Raw genomic sequence first — 16,549 nt, 5'->3', positions numbered from 1 at the left:
TTTCCCTGTTCGGAGGCTGCTCCTGAGTGGCAGATACAGGTCTCTTAAGGGGCTCCTCCATTCACGTAACATGCATGTGAAGATCCGTGCCTAGTGTGTGGGGCTTGCACAACGTAGGGTAACGCAGCGTTAGCGTCGGGAGTGCAGGGAGCATCGAGGTCTGCTTACAGCTGCCTGGCAAATGGCAAGAGCCCAGGCAAATGACACGTGCTTCCCTGAGCCTGTGCGGTGGTTGGAGGGAGCAGCACGGTCTAGGGTGTCAGAGGCATCCTCTGCCCGTGTAAGCACAGGGTTGACCAGAGGAACGAGGCCAAATAGGACCAGGGTACTGTACGTCCCCCAGAGGCGTTGCTAAGAGGGGGCTCAGGGGCGTATAGCCCCTGGTCTTTTGGTTGTAGCCCCGGATAGAAGCTCAGGAGCTACAACCAAAAGACTAGCTAGCCCCGAGTCACGACAGTCCCAACATTAGTGTAGCTCTGGATCTTTTCCAGACCTAGCAACACCCCTGCGTCCCTTACTGTAAGGAGAACTTTCCCTCTTGGGCTGGTGTTCCAGGGGGCCAGCATGGGCTACTATTGAAGCACTTGCATTTGGGCGCAGCAGAGCATGGTATTGTGAGAGTTCGCTGAAGGACCTCAGAGTCTGTTCATGTGACCCCACCCCCCAACCTAAGCGAGTGGGAGAGGGTCTGTTCGACCTCTCTTCGTGCAGGGAGAAACACAGGAGGTCGTCCCTTGAGTGAGGCACCCTGGTGAACAACAGTCTCCTTACTTTAATCTTGACTCTCAATGTCACAGCACGCACTTCAGTGGTGCAGAAAATGTCTAAAAACGAGCCAAGCTTGGGTGGGTCAGCAAAGGAAAAACTAAGAGGAAATCCTGCATATTGTTTGAAACCATTAGGCATGAGACAGGATTTCGAACAAATTTGACTGCAACATTCTGTACGATGCAGAGAGAGGGACTGATGGATGAGCGCGGCGCACAGGGATGGTGCCGTGCGTTGGCGCGACTGGGGCAATGCCTGCGTGGACGCTTTCTGGCAAATTCGGTTAGGATGCTGCTTTACAACGAGCTCTTGTCCCTTTCCAAGGGTATGCAGCAGACGTGACTGGAAGACGAACATGCACTGTTAGTTAAAGGGGAGTTCTGGTTGCAATAAAAAACCTAAACATTACTAGAATGTGACAGATATGGTTAGAAGCAGAGACATAACTCGTCCCCACCATGCACTGCTCATGACATTCCACATATCTGCATAGAGGATATCACATAAGCTTACCTACGAACTTCTCGTCATAGAATATCAAAGGTTACCCCCATCACTTTGCACACCACGACCAGCTTGCTGGAACTTCACAAAACGTTCAAACATTAGTCAAAGCTACCAATACATGATTGCTGGATTGGAATTAGTGGGAGCTATTTAGCTTCTGTTTGTATCAAAAGAGTGTCTGGTTAGATTGACACCAACAGCTACCAGGAGCTACTTTTGACTCCCCAGGCCATCAATTGTGTAAAAAGGAGAATTATGACACATCCGCAAGTCATTTAAGGAACAATGATTTAAATATAATCGAGAAAAGGTTACAGGGGCAGATTTCCCAAAAATGAGCGCCAATAATTAAAAAGCACAAAGAACGTGTTTTCATTTGCGCTCATTCTAGAAATACGCAGGTCACCTTATTCACAAAAGGTGACTTGCGTATTTGTGACTTGAAAAAAAAATCATGGCAGGATCAGAAATGATCCTGTCATGATTTGTGCGACCCTTTGCGCTTGCTCTGAACCGGCGCAGGGTAATGACCCTCATTTCTGCGCAATTAAAATCGCATCCCACTTGTGAATGCGGGATGCAGTTTTAAATGTGCAGAAACGCCCACTTATTTGCAGAAAGGGGGTGGAGGGCATCCGTATGAGAGTTTATTCAGTTGCCCTTTGTTAATTGGGATGCCTCTCATAACTTGCGCCAAAATGTTTTGAGAATTCGGCGTATAGTTTGCAACCATTATGTGAGTTAGATTGGTTGGGCTGCATGATCCTCCTTTCAGACTTTCTGCAGCACAGGAATTGAGGGTCCAAGATGGAAGCCAGACAACATTTGAAGTCCTGCACTAGTCAGTCACATTCTTGGATTTACATTTTGACTCTGGGTCAGGGGGGCCTTGCCATCGATCAATATATCATTAGGATGTTTTTGTTCACTTGTTACTAGGACCTTGAAAAGTGCAAAGGCAAACATAATGATAACTACAGAGTTGTTATCACTGGCTCTGTAGTACAGACAGATACATAGATAGATAGATAGATAGATAGATAGATAGATAGATAGATAGATAGATAGAGATAGATAGAGATAGATAGAGATAGATAGATAGTGTACAGTCACCATTTCAAAAATTCCAATGTGAATCCTGCAAGTCGACCCCACTATTGAGGAGAATAATACTGGCAAAGGGCATATATGTGTAAGTCAGAGGGGGCATAAAAAGGTGGAAAAGGGGGAGAGTGATGTAACAAAGGGGAGAAGGGAAGGGTGTACATGAGCTTGGAGGAGGGCCTGAGGGTAAAACCGCCATTTAAAAAAGGTAAAAATAAGAAATGATGGAACGTTATAGCCATTAACCCCTTAAATGCTGAGCTTTATGCAAGTCTATGCAAACAGGATGTGCATACTCATCATTAGCACTTAAGGGGAATACAATTAGAATGTATGACCTTTACACAGCTAGAAGGATTGGCAGACAGGACACACACCCACAAATAGGCCCTCTGATTCACTGTGTGTGTCCATCTGCATAGCACTCTGTGAGACCATCGGAGAAGGAATGGTAGATAGGAGCCTTGACCAGGTTTGCAGATGCAGGCAGAAACTTGCCATCTTCCTGATTTCTGTTCATCAGGGAGTGACTTCATGTAGCCATTCTGTAAAAGATGCTGCATGGAGCAGACACAAGTACACTATGGCGTGGCTAACCCACAAAGACACGTACATAGGTCCCATTGCTTCTTTACCTTTTGTCTGTCTTCATGTGCCTCTTCCATGTTTTTCTCAAAGGCTACGAGTCGTTTATCCAGGTCAGCAGGGAGCTTTGAGAATTTCTCTTTTGCTGAAGAACAAGAAAAAAGCATGTCATTGAAACCATGGAGCTGGCATTATAGAGCTCCAAGTAGCAGGCAGCTCAGTCATATTAACACTGCAGCAGAGATTTGGCAGGAACATATAGGGGAGGCCTCGTAGTCACATACCCATTTCTGTGATCTGCTTCATCTCCTGCAGCTCTGAACGGTCTGCCTTCTTCTTCTCCAAGTCATCTATCTGCTGCTTGATCAAGGTGATCTGGTCAGTCAGCTGTCCAATGTTGCGGAGTGCTTCCACAGCATCAGGGAAGCGTTCCGAGGCGCTGCTGGTCCTGGAGAAGGATGTACCCGGTGGAGAGGTGTTTGTAGGGGTATGGCCATGCTCTTCACCAGTTGGGCTTCCATGATGCTGGGCAGATGTGCGTGAAGGCTGAGCTCCAACATGTGCAGAATCTGCCCCTGCAGTTGGGGTTGTCTGCTGGGTTCCGTGAGCACCACTAGTGGTTCCTGGGGCAGTGCCATGGGCTCCCGTTGTTTGAGAACTCTGCAGCTCAGAAAAAGAGGAAAGCAACCAATTAGTGACATGGAAAACTGAAAGCATCCCTTTATTCCAAATATTTTGAACGAAACAAAAGTATTTATGGCTCGCTTTCTCTCATAATCTGCAGCAAGGTGCCTTTGAAGTTGGGAATGAAGCCAGCAAAGACGCGTCGCCTGAAGAAAATCAGCAGTCAGTGGAGTGAGGTCTCAACTCAGTGTCTGGGCACCATTGCTGCAGAGGTCCTAAAACAAATCACTAACAACCTGGTTTACATATCCCCTAACAGTAAACACCCAGATACAGTAAGTCCTGCCCACTAAAGGCAAGCAGAAAGCTGCACACTATGGCACCTAGGCAAAGCTTGGTGGGCCTTGTTGCAACCAGTACAGGCAGCATTTAAAGGTCCTGACTAGTCTGTAGGCTAACTTTGAAAAACACATTTATAAAGTTATTCAGTTACAAAAGAAAACTACATCTGACTGCTATGGAAAGCTATGCTTATCACACCAAATATACTACAATGGTAGGCTCTCCACTGGTTTAGTGACATGGAGAAACAAGCAGTGGTGGAAGCCTAATCCACGAAGATTGCTGATGATGATGTTAACAGTAATCATAGTATCCCTTGGTACAGGTGTCGTTTTACAGAAAATATATGGTACAATTCACACGTAATGTCCTTTACTCCGCTGCACTGAATTATTTACCCTGAAAAGACCAGACTACTACTGTCCACTGGATTTGCATGCAATGTAACATACAGTTTATCATGTAACTGCATAGTCCACAACTGCAATCAGTTTCTTCAGGGATAAACAGTCGCTTCAGTATTCTTTACTTGCTCCACTTCTTAGTGTAGCATCCCCATAATAATTGCTGAGGACAATGCTAAAAATCAGGTCTCATGTCAACAATCATTCATTAGCAAAATGGATGCATACATTTCTATTGCCTGAGACAGATTCACAAAGAGGAGGTTACCAACCTCCTCTTCACAAATCTGCCCTTCTTTTCCCATATTTTTCATTTTTGGGGATCCCTCTCCAGACCTTCTTGATTTTCCACCTTAATTTGTTCACAAACACACCGATTGTGTGGTATAATTTTATAACAAGTTATTGGGCACGTATTATCTTCTATATACTGTTGGATTAGAGAACATATATTGGAGCAGTAGCATCTGCCGCATCTCCACCCCACGGAATTTCCTTGCTTAGTTACGTTGTCGCAGTTTCCAAAGGAGCCTTTTCAATGCAGCTGGGATAGACACCCCATGTTGTTCACAGCCTTTCGTTTGAGGCACATGATGGATCCAGGATAAATTAGATGTAACCCGCTTCCATTCATAACCTTTTTCACAGTCTCGTACCTTTGTGTGACGAAGAACTTTAGTCTTAACAGAATTAATTTCTACGTGGTTTATGCTACAGTATATGCCAGATTAACAGTTTGTCTTTTCAGCCCAATTCGTGGTAGATCTAAGATCACATTTCATCTGAATACCTGAGATAGGGGATTAAGATAATCTTGACTCTTGGTGGCTATGATCACGTGCAAATTAAGGCTCCGGGGAGACCTGGCAGTATAAATTGAAACGTGTAGGATCTAAAACATAACCTTATCAGACGACATAATATGTCTCTATTCTGTTTGAAATTTTGTCCGAACTACAAAGAACGTTCTCATCCAGGTGTTACTGCAAAATGCTTTGATTAGGTGAAGAAACCACTTAGTATTTCCCATCTTCCTCAGTTTAAACCATATGCTTGGCTGGTCTACTCTATTGAATTTACTTTTAAAATCAATAAGATAAGCACACAGTTTGCCTTTAACAACCCAATCTGCGTGCTTGCCAAAACTGCAAGGGCAAAGACAACTCTCTTTGTAAAGCCAATTTGACATTAGGGGCATAGTTGTGTTTTGCGTATGAGTCAACAACAACAATCGTTGCGATCTGCCATTCTCGGCAGATATCCAGGAACTCACTAATTGTCTTCCTATGGTCATTAGAAATGATGAGCAGTGAGATCTAGTACTCTCTCGAGTGGATTTATTGACTCTTGCATTTTCTGATCTGTTTATGTTCTTCTTTCATATGGAATGTCATCAAAGGGCATTTTCCCCAGAGAAAAAGTATACATTTCTAGGTACAAGGACATTTTGAACTAGACAGAATTATCAGTTAAAAAAAAACCTACGTTTATCGTTGACAATATTCACAGGGGCCAGTGATATGGTTGTGAACAGAGTATGTTTTGCAAACAATACACTCAAGGTGTATTACAAGGAGGCATTGTCTAGGGTCATTTTGGACTTTGCAGCTATCCATAACCTTACATCAAACCACAGACATTTTTGGAGGGATATTTTGCTCTTTAACCTTTTTCATTGCCTGAGCAACATTGCACAGAGGCCGTTGAGGGACATGAGGATGAAGACGGCGGCGCAAAGCGTCCACTGCAGTGAAAAGTTTCCGAGCTGCAAGCAGGATAGTGGGGTATCATCGAATAAGTAGATTCAGGACAGCACCCACCAGACAATCCACAGAGGTAAGAATACAGGAGACTAATTGATACACCGGGAACAGTTAATCTCGACCCAGGGTTCTGCACATCCTCACCATCACTGCTACACCACTCACGATGTCGGTCAAACATGCTCATGGATGTAACTTACCCCCCTTCTTTCATCAAACAAACCTCCTCTCCGTCAGCATCAGACTCGCCCCCATGCTCCTACAATTCAGAAAAGAACTCAAGAACCACCTCTTTAAGGAAGAAAAACCCAGGGTGAGACTGTGCCCAGTTTCAAAAAGATGATTTAATATTTAGAAATGCCCTTTAGAATGACACGTGTTTCGGTCCCTTTGTAGACCTTTTTCAAATCAGGGCTAAATTCAATTATATGGTGCGAAAATAAGTGTCAACAGTAACAGAAAACAGTCACAGAAACATTATGTTAATTCACATTATTATACATACATGTGATGCAAATTAAAACAATTCAATATGTTTGATTGTGGAGAAACAAAAATTCAAACAGTCCAAAAATAAGAAGAGCAAAAACAAGAAAAAGTACAAAGCCAGACAAATTCGGTTCGAATTAGGTAATAAAGTTCAAAATAATTTTCAAAAAGCGTGTGTTTACTAAGGTCGCATCTCTCTGCGTTTGTGGCTTAGCCAAAAAAAACACCACATGTTAACATTAATATGGAAGGGGGGGGGCGTGGCTAACCGCCATGTAGAGTGGACGCGTCTCTGGTGAGCTCCGCTCGAAGGACATCGATAAGCTGCTTTACGGGACACTTAAGCAACACTTGAGCCCGCAGAAACATCGAAGGAGTGGTGGAAGCCTGCAGGAGGCCCTTGGACTTCTCATACAAGGAAATCGCGGCCCTAAAAGACCTAAACGCGGCTTGCGAACAACGGCGTAATCTGAGACCAAGATGGCGGCCGCATCCTACTAAGCCCGTGGAGCCCCGCGCTGGCCTGGAGATCCGCGCCCCCATCGCAAGTGAGAGAGAAGAGGCTCCGGAGGAAGATCGAAGGAGGCCTCACCGGGTTCGAGACGGTCCCTGCGAGGGCATATATAGTGGCCCCGCGGTGGGGTCCGACGGGGACTGGAGAGTGAACCGGGCCCGCCCGCTGAGACGAGGGAAAAACACAGGCGCGCGGCCCTCCCGCCGGGGACCTGTAAACATGGCCAGCCTGGACAGATCTACGGGCAGGGGAGCCAAATCTAAACAGCGACAGACCACCCTGGATGTGTATGCGGCTAACGACCACCCAGCCCCTGGGTGCCCCGAAGCAACAACGGCTAATAAGGACCCGGGCCCCGCCGCGGCGCCGACCGAACCCAGCAATACCCAACTCATGGAGGCCATCGCTTCATTCCAAGCAACGATAGTGAACAAGATAGATGCCGTGGCCATCGACCTGGGGCTCCTGCGCCAAGACGTCCGTGCGCTAGCGGACAGGACCGAGACGTTGGAGACCCAGGTACGAGAAAATACTGAAGCAAAGGCCCAACTCCTACACGATGTAGACGGCCTACGGCAGAGAGTTAAGAATCTGGAAGACAGAGCGGAGGAGGCCGAAGGGAGGGCCCGCCGAAATAACATCCGGCTGCTAGGCCTACCTGAAGGCATAGAGGGCTCAGACCCCACCGACTACGTAGAAAATCTCCTGCTACAAGAGATCGGAGCGGGGAAACTTTCACAGGGATTCACCATAGAGAGGGCCCACAGATCACTCGCTAAGAAACCGCCACCGGGCGCCCCACCCAGGCCCATGATAGCGAAGGTGCTAAATTACAGAGACCGCGAGGTCATCCTGGCCTTCTCGCGCTCGGGAGGACAGATCCAGAGGAACTCGGCCAAGATTGCGATCTACCCGGATTACACGTTCCAAGTACAGATGAACAGGGCCCAGTTCATATACACTAAGGCTAGATTGAAAGCGGCCGGGGTGAAATACATGCTCCTGTACCCCTCCAGGCTAAAGGTACTACACAACAACAGGGCCCTCCTGTTCGACACCCCGGCACTCGCTCGTGACTGGATGGACGAGCAACAACTGCCAGACATCGAAGATAAGAGACGTAAGCAGAACTGAACCACCCATCGTAACTATAACGAAAAGAGCTCTTCCACAGATGCACAACGACACGGAATCGCGCCCTACAAGCAACTGAACGGATCATACCACGCGGAACACCGAAGCACCAGCTCCCTCAACCCCCTGGAGTTCTATTCCTCTTTTAGGGTACGTTTACCCGCCCGTAGGGCACCCGACGACCATGTTTGGTCCTAAGGAGCGGAAACGGGACAGTCATGACGGGGTTCCCTCCGTTAGACCAGTTTTTTGTTTGGGAAGTTTATTGGGGGGGAGGGAATTGCGGAGGAGTTGCACCCACGTTGGGACTTTGAAAGGGAAACGCCGAGACCCCAGGACATCCTTATCACAGATACATTGCCAACTAAACCCCCCGCCCGAGACAGTGGGGGAACATTGGACCCAACCATGCTCATGGCCGGAACGATTAAAATAATGACGTGGAACGTCAGAGGCATGAACAGTTACGTGAAACAACGCAGAATACACACATACTTAAGGCGCTGTAAAGTCAGGATTGCCATGATCCAGGAAACACATTTAACAGAGGAGAAACTAAAAGCCCTGGCCAAGACATGGCGAGGGACCCTGATTGGATCCTCCTACTCTTCATACGCAAGGGGGGTTTTGATATGGATAGACCCGACCGTCCCCTTCAGGATAACGGACACCAAGACGGATGATGAAGGTAGGATGGCCCTGGTGCGGGGTACGGTGGAGGGGAGGGAGCTGTGCCTGGTTAGCACCTATGCCCCAAACCATGATGCCACCCCCTTCTTCCACTCCCTATACACCAGACTAGGCCCTCATGCAAACTCCACGGTGATCTGGGGTGGGGACCACAACTGCACCCTCGACCCGCTCAGGGACAGATCTGATGCCAAACACTCCCGCCCGTCCCCCCCAGCCAAAGTGTTGCTTAAGCTAATGACTCAACTCTCGCTCTGCGACCTGTGGAGGGAGCTGGGCCCGGAGAAGCGTGAGTACTCTTTCTACTCCCCACCACACAAAGTCTACACTAGGCTGGACTACATGATGGTAAGTTGCGAGTGGCAGGCCACTTTCAGCGATGCACAGTACCTGCCTAGGGTCCTGTCGGACCACTCCCCCTTAATGGTCACATGGGAGATGCACCCGCCTAGACCCCCGGTTCCCACGTGGAGACTACGAGCTGAGGCCCTGCTAGATGTAGCCTTCCGGGACCATATACAGAACAGCACAGATGAATACTGGCGGGTTAACCTGGGTAGCGTAGACAGCATTGGTACCGCGTGGGAGGCATATAAGGTGGTCATGAGAGGGGACATGCTGATGGCAGTGGGGGGAGCCCAGAGAACTGTCGCGAACTCCCTGGCGGAGGCAGAGGGGAAACTGGGCGAGCTAGAAAGCAAAGCGGACGTAACCCCCGAGAGCCTGCGAGAAATGATTCAACTGCGACAGGCCTGTCTGACCCACTGGGAGACACTCGGGAAACTGAGCTACACTAAGCACGTTGAAAGGTCACACGCCCTAGGAGACAAACCTGGCAAACTCCTTGCCTGGCTATATAAAAGAGAGACCCCCAGCGCCCCTATCTGTCACGTGCGGAAACCTGATGGCGGCACTGCGCACACACAGGTAGAGATCAATGAGGTTTTCTCCGAGTTTTATCGTGACCTCTACTCCCAGACCCCCCTTTCGTCGGCCACCGGAATCGAAGACGCCCTAGACTGCATACAATTGCCCAGATTAGATCCACAGATGACGGAAGCCCTAGACGACCCCATTACACCTGACGAGGTGAAGGCTATAATCAGAACACTACCCTCGGGTAAAACGCCGGGTATGGACGGCCTTCCCGGGGAATTTTATAAGACATACGAGGAGACCATCGCCCCCTTGCTCGCACAGGTATACAACGAGGCCTTTGAGCGGGGCTCCCTCCCGGATTCTATGAGCGAGGCAATAATAATTCCTATACTAAAGCCTGGCAAAGATGGGACGGAGTGTGGAGCGTATAGACCGCTCTCTATGCTAAATGTCGATAGCAAAATACTCGCGGCACTATTAGCAAGCAGATTGCGCAGAGCACTCCCCCTCCTGATCCACCAGGACCAGACGGGATACGTGCCAGGACGCTCCATCACCGAAAATTTACGTAGATTGCACCACATCATACATGGCACCGAAGGGAAGCCCCAGAAGTACGCTGTGGCATCACTCGACGCCACTAAGGCCTTTGATTCGATCAGATGGGATTGGTTGTACGCCACCATGGTCAAGATGGGGGTTGGACCTGCCTTCCTTAAATGGACCCAATTGCTCTACACTCGCCCCACTGCCAGGGTCCGTACTAACAGGACCTACTCCGGTAAATGGCCCCTTCACAGAGGTACACGGCAAGGATGCCCCCTGTCCCCCATGCTCTACATCATAGCCGCAGAACCGGTGGCCGCGTACCTCCGCCAGGAGTACGGGGACGGAGGCATCAAGCTAGATGGGGTATCACACCTTATTTCTATGTACGCAGATGATATGCTGCTCTACCTGCATGATCCCGAGCTCCGCCTGCCCTACATCCTAGAGACACTAGACTGCTTCCACACACTTACGGGCATACAGATAAATAAAGACAAGTCCTGTCTCTACCCCCTAGCTGCTCTCCACAGTGAGGGGTACGGCTCCCTGCCTCCGCTAGCCCTCCAATGGCAAGCCACGTCCTTTAGATACCTGGGGATCACCATCCATCGCCACCCAAACACTGAACACATTCTTAATACGGTTAGGGCAAAGGACGCGCTAGAGAAATCCATGGGGTTCTGGGGGAAGCTCCCACTTTCAATGGCCGGGCGAGCGGGCCTCCTCAAGATGGTGGCGCTCCCACGCCTACTGCACTGCTTTACCAATGTACCCTTTAACATCCCCTCTACCTTCTTTAGAGATCTGTCCAAGCTCTGCAGGGGATTTCTGTGGCAGGGCGGCAGGCACAGGGTGGCACTAGACATTCTCCAGAGGCCTTACGAGAAGGGGGGACTAAAAATCCCCAACTTTGAGCTGTACTTCCTGGCTAGCCAACTAAGGCACGTAATGCACTGGATGGCAGATGAGACCACTGCTGACACTAGACTCCTCCAGCCAGCCCTGCCGAGACTGCTACTCAGGGACCTACTCTGGGTTAGATGGGGAAACACGCAACGCCTCCCTTACCTGATCAAACTTGGGACTCAGCTTTGGAGAAGGGCCTGCAAGGCAATAGGGGCAGCGGACCCGTATTCCCCACAGATCCCCATCGCAGCTGTCATGGCGAAATCCTCATGGGGTCACGTGGACACACGCACGCTGTGGGAACCATATGGTGTAGCAGTGCTTGGGGACCTCATCCAAGAGCAAGAATTTGTGGCTTTCGGCGACCTCTGCGAATCCACTGGCCTGCCACCGGGCCAGTTCCTGCTATATGGAGCAGTAATGACAGCCCTGAAGGAAAGATGGCCGGAGGCCGCCAATCGGTTTCAGGAAAACGAGGCTATCGAACTGTTGCTAAACGCTGCTGAAGGAGGCCATGAAACCTCCAGAATATACGAAACTCTCCTGCAGAGCACGACAAATGACGTATTGAAAAGCAAGAGTAGATGGGAGAGCGAATTGGGGATCGAATTTGAGGACAAATCATGGGGGAAAATAACACACTACCACAAGGCAATCTCTAGGAATGCCCGCCTCCAACTCATACAACTATATGTCACCAACAGAGCCTACCTCACGCCCGAAGTTATATCGAACTTCAAGGGAGCCACAATTCAAACATGCCCCAAATGCCATGAGCCTAGGGCGGGAATGACCCACATGTTCTGGAGCTGCCCGATAGTTCAGCAGTTCTGGAGCGGCGTAAGGGAAAAAATGGGGACTGCTGAGATCGAGCTGGTGACCGATGAGCCGGCAGCCTGCATATTGGGAAGCTACCGACGGACCAGCAAGAACAAGCCCCTAAATAAACTCAAGGACTTGGCATATATAACAGCGAAAAGACGTATCGCCATGAGCTGGAAGAGTGCAAGGGGACCGAACAGGGCCCTCTGGTGGAATGACCTCAAAAAATGGATAGCTGCTGAGACGGCGGCTTGGGAAACGGCAATCCAAACACAGAGACTGGACTCTAGCGCAGATTTGAACCGATGGGTGGCTTTAACGATGCCATTACTCCACCCAGTGTCACTGGATAGCACCCCGAACAGTCCAAGTGGCCCTGACGAGATATGAGCCTGAGACGCTTTCCTCTTGAGAGTTCCAATGGGGTCTCGGTGGGGGGGGGGAGGGACGGGATAGTTGGGATAGTTAAGACCTGCTGTTCAGGCCTACGAATATTGCACTGATTAATGATTGATTGTTCTGATGTTGTAAAACCAATAAAGAAATTTAAAAAAAAAAAACATTAATATGGAAGAAAAAACCCAGGGTGTGACTGCGCCCAGTTTCAAAAAGATGTCGCCATGTTAGACTGGACCAACACAGGCAAGATTTGTTGAAACCCCACCTCTTTAAGGAGTCTCTCCTCTTCAACATCTATACCATCACGTCACTCCTCGCGCCACCTGTCTCACCAGACGCCACCTGCCATCCTCCTCCCCGCCACCTGGTACAGCTGTATCCCTCCTCTTTGCCCCTCTGTATCCTACACTCCGCTCTATCGCTCTATATCTGTTCTGCTGTTACCTTTGAAAAGTGCTCCGTTATGCATTTGTACTGTTGTATACCTCTGTAAAGTGCTCTGTTATGCATCTGTATTGTTGTATACCTTTGTAAAGTGCTCCATTGCTTCTCAAAGCTAGACCTGCGCTCAATAAATACAGTAATAATAATAAAAATAAACACAACCGCTCCTGTATGCCATTTGCATCATCACTCACACACACACACACAAACATTTGGTGTAGCACTACCCGTACCGTTGACAACACAAGCTGGAATGAAATTGAACAGAGAATACATAATCACTGACTCAAGAGCAACCCACATTCTAACCATGCAGGGAAGGCAAATCTATCTAACCACTATATGAGAACACAGACTACTGAGCACACAAGTTATGTGAGAGCCTTGACACCCCCTATAAATGGACACCCTCAAGACTGCCCATAACCTGCTCTTGAACAGAGTCTTATCACAAAAGATCTCAGTTGTGGTTCCCTTATGCATGCAGGTCATAGAAACCACGCTGAGGCCTTGTTCATTGCACATCTAGCTGTTACCTAAAGAAGTACAAAATATCTAAACAGTCGTGCACTAACAGTTCAGCCCTTGCACACTCACACATCATGGCAAACTGAACCACAGCCCTGGTAGGACACACATATACACTCGAATGCCACAATAGATTTGCTCAGGTTGCATTTAACATAGATACGTAACATCCAAGACGAGTCTCATCATATCTTAGAAACAGTTACTATCATAAAACAGCACAGAACCATTAGCCAGGTCAAATTCCCTCTTGCACAGCAGCGGAACATGAGTCCACATAATCGTCTCCGATTTAGACGCGCTAGCCCTTATCCCTGCCACATAGATGGGGAACTATGAACCCCCACAAACAAAAAGAACTGGCTAAGGGTCCTACTCCCAAGCTCACAGAGGTTTAGACAACATACCCATAATTCCCAGGGCCTTGGAACGAGGCCTCTGTTTGTGCCAAAAGCGGGACCCTTAAAAGGCCTAAAAGAGCACATGAGAAATCCATGACTTGTATGCTACTAGCACTCACGTAATGCTTAACTGTGTCCATGCACGCTTTCAAACAGCCATTTAATAAATCAGTAGAAATTGGGGTTTGGTGGCACAAACATTGACATGACTCAACACTATACAACGAAGGAAGAAAAGGGAACCTCCCCTTAGCTCACTATATCAGAAACAGTGGCATGAGGTTGTAGCACACACATGACAAGTGCGAAGACACAAGCAACATACGGCGCATCATATTTCCATCACATGCACTTTCATAGGGTTATAACATTACTGATTTCATGGACTCAATGTTGAACTTATTCAATAGATTGTACAGCAACCTAGAAAACATTAGCATCAGTGAATGCATTGGGCACTGCAGGTCTAACTGATGTTAGATGTTCGTCTCGGGAGGATAGCTCAGGGGCAACATGCTTGCCTTGGAAGCAAGAGCACCACATGTTCGATCCCTGTGTCTGCGCTTAGAAACCTCTGGGTATTAATAATCATATCATATCATCTCACAGGCAAATACATGAGTCTTGTGATAGATCAAGCTTCTGATTAAGTCAGGGTCATTTGTAAAGTCATACACAACCGGAGAACACACCGCTAGAAACTCTCTTCACTAGGATCAGCCGCAATCAGCAGCAGTAGTAGTAGTGTGCACAACTACTACACACCTATGCTTGGTGACTGAAAACCCAACATGGGAATATTTAACTGTGCTGAGAATACAGTCCAGTGGTGAGGTGACATCCCTTAAAAGTTGTGGTGGGCATATACTGGTAACGCACACTCCACGCGGTAGTTGCAAAGGTATTTATCAAAAGACTGATACCATGTCTGCAGGTTCCGGCAAGACATATTTTGGCATAAGAATCCCTTTTGTGACAGAAGCCTTTTCCACTGGGGTACTCTTGACACCCTGCAAAAGGCAAAACACAAAAATGCTTCATCATTTCAGGGTTGATTCTGGAGCTGTGTGGAGCGGACAGTTTTCTCAATGCACTCGCAGTACCCTGTGCGGCACTCCACACTCTGACACCCACAACGCATACATCGTTATGAGGGCAAACTTCTCCATTCTGATCCATGACAGAGCGAGCAGGTAAAACCTACACAGTGGCTGAGGCCCGAAGCGCACAAACAATTTTAAATAAACTCTACAGTGGAAGGAGCCGTACCATTATTCCCACGGGCAAAACGCAGGAGACCATGAAATTCGAAGTTTGGGCTCACACTGCTACACTGCAACGGCTGTTACTAATGAGAATGTATAAAAACTTGAAGGCCATGATAAAGGCTGCACAGAATACAACAGTGCCCATCTGCACACATCTCTCACCCTAAGCCTGTCTTTACCTGGGTGGATGGTGAATTGAAGGTAATCTTTAGGTTTGGGGAAGTTGATGGGACAAAGCCTCCACCTTGTCATTTGGACGTCCAGGTTTGAAGGTTAGTTATGACAAAGTCGCATTCAGCCATATTCAGCGAAGAACAGGGACCAGAAAAGCTGCTGGGGTATTAAGGTCTTAGCTGATCTCAAAAACAGCAAAGTCCAATATCTGTCAAATCTGTGCCCACAGGAGATAATGCCTCCATTCTTGAAAAGCTGATTGGCCATAAGATTGTTATCCGGAATGATGTAGTTGATCTCTGCTGGTGATAGTTTCTTTGAGACGAAGGCCACTGGGTGTAAATGTTCTCAGGATGGAGTTGGGGCGAGGACTGCCCCAAGAGCAAGGTTCGAGGCATCCACCTCCGCAAAGAAAGGTTGCATGACATCTGGGTGCAGAAGAATCAGGCCTGATGTGAAACTCCTTTTCAGACTTTGGAAGGCTCTCTCCATCTTGTGACTAGACAGATGACACCCTTTGTTTATCAGCTTGGTGATGGGAGTTACCTTGGCATGAGAAGTCATGACTAATCCTGTGGTCAAAGTCGGAAAATCCCAGGAAACTTTGCACATCATTGATGCAAGAAGGTGCTGGCGAGTCTGTGAAAGTTTGCAAATTGAGGAAGTCCATTTCCAATCCTTGAGTGGAAATGGTACAACCAAAGAACTACTCAACTTTTGAAGATTGTAACAGCTTCTGTAAAACATGTCTGGCATAGAAGGATGTCAGGGCATTTCATTACATCTAAGGGTTCAGTCACTGGATTTACTGTAGAACATCTTGCAAAGCGTGGTTAGTCATCACGTCTCCCCCCTCAAATCATCTCTGATAGTGGGTCCAGATTTGTTTCTAAGTTCTTGTAGGCCTTTTGTAAGCTGATATCACCCTCAAACCAATGGAAAAACGGAATATAATTTTGTTATTCTAGAGTGTTCAATGGAAAATGTCAAGTCATGCTAGCAAAGTCTGCAGAGGCTGCCAAACTCTACAGCCCCCCCCCCCCCCCCTGAGTGTTCAGTATCCAGCCAAAACTCCCACAGCTAGATCCAGTACACCCCAGAGGGAAAAGGGGAAGTGTATAAAATAACAAAAAACACAACTTTGGGCCTCATTAGTGTAAAGACTGGAGGGGGGTGTCCGTACTTCTGCTCTCTATATGGTAGAGGAGAGGCACAGAGGACCCCAGCCAAGATTCTCTATTATTGGTAACGTAGT

At 48.0% G+C, this 16,549-nt stretch overlaps 1 protein-coding gene across 5 annotated transcripts in view; it reads right to left on the bottom strand.

The window, feature by feature from the left end:
* QRICH2 (glutamine rich 2) overlaps positions 1 to 16,549 on the bottom strand; it is a 930,541-nt gene that overhangs the window by 605,411 nt on the left and 308,581 nt on the right. For all 5 annotated transcript variants that reach the window (XM_069654697.1, XM_069654695.1, XM_069654692.1 and 2 more), the window contains 2 exons: positions 3,249 to 3,624; positions 3,015 to 3,109 (listed from right to left, as the gene is read on the bottom strand). In XM_069654697.1, the coding sequence (XP_069510798.1) occupies positions 3,015 to 3,109; positions 3,249 to 3,624 (471 nt within the window). The remainder of the gene's footprint in view (positions 1 to 3,014; positions 3,110 to 3,248; positions 3,625 to 16,549) is intronic.

This window comes from Ambystoma mexicanum, chromosome 3q (genome assembly GCF_040938575.1).
Source record: "Ambystoma mexicanum isolate Mex_15411 chromosome 3q, UKY_AmexF1_1, whole genome shotgun sequence".
NCBI lineage: Eukaryota > Metazoa > Chordata > Amphibia > Caudata > Ambystomatidae > Ambystoma > Ambystoma mexicanum.
This window is presented reverse-complemented; position numbering and strand designations above follow the sequence as displayed.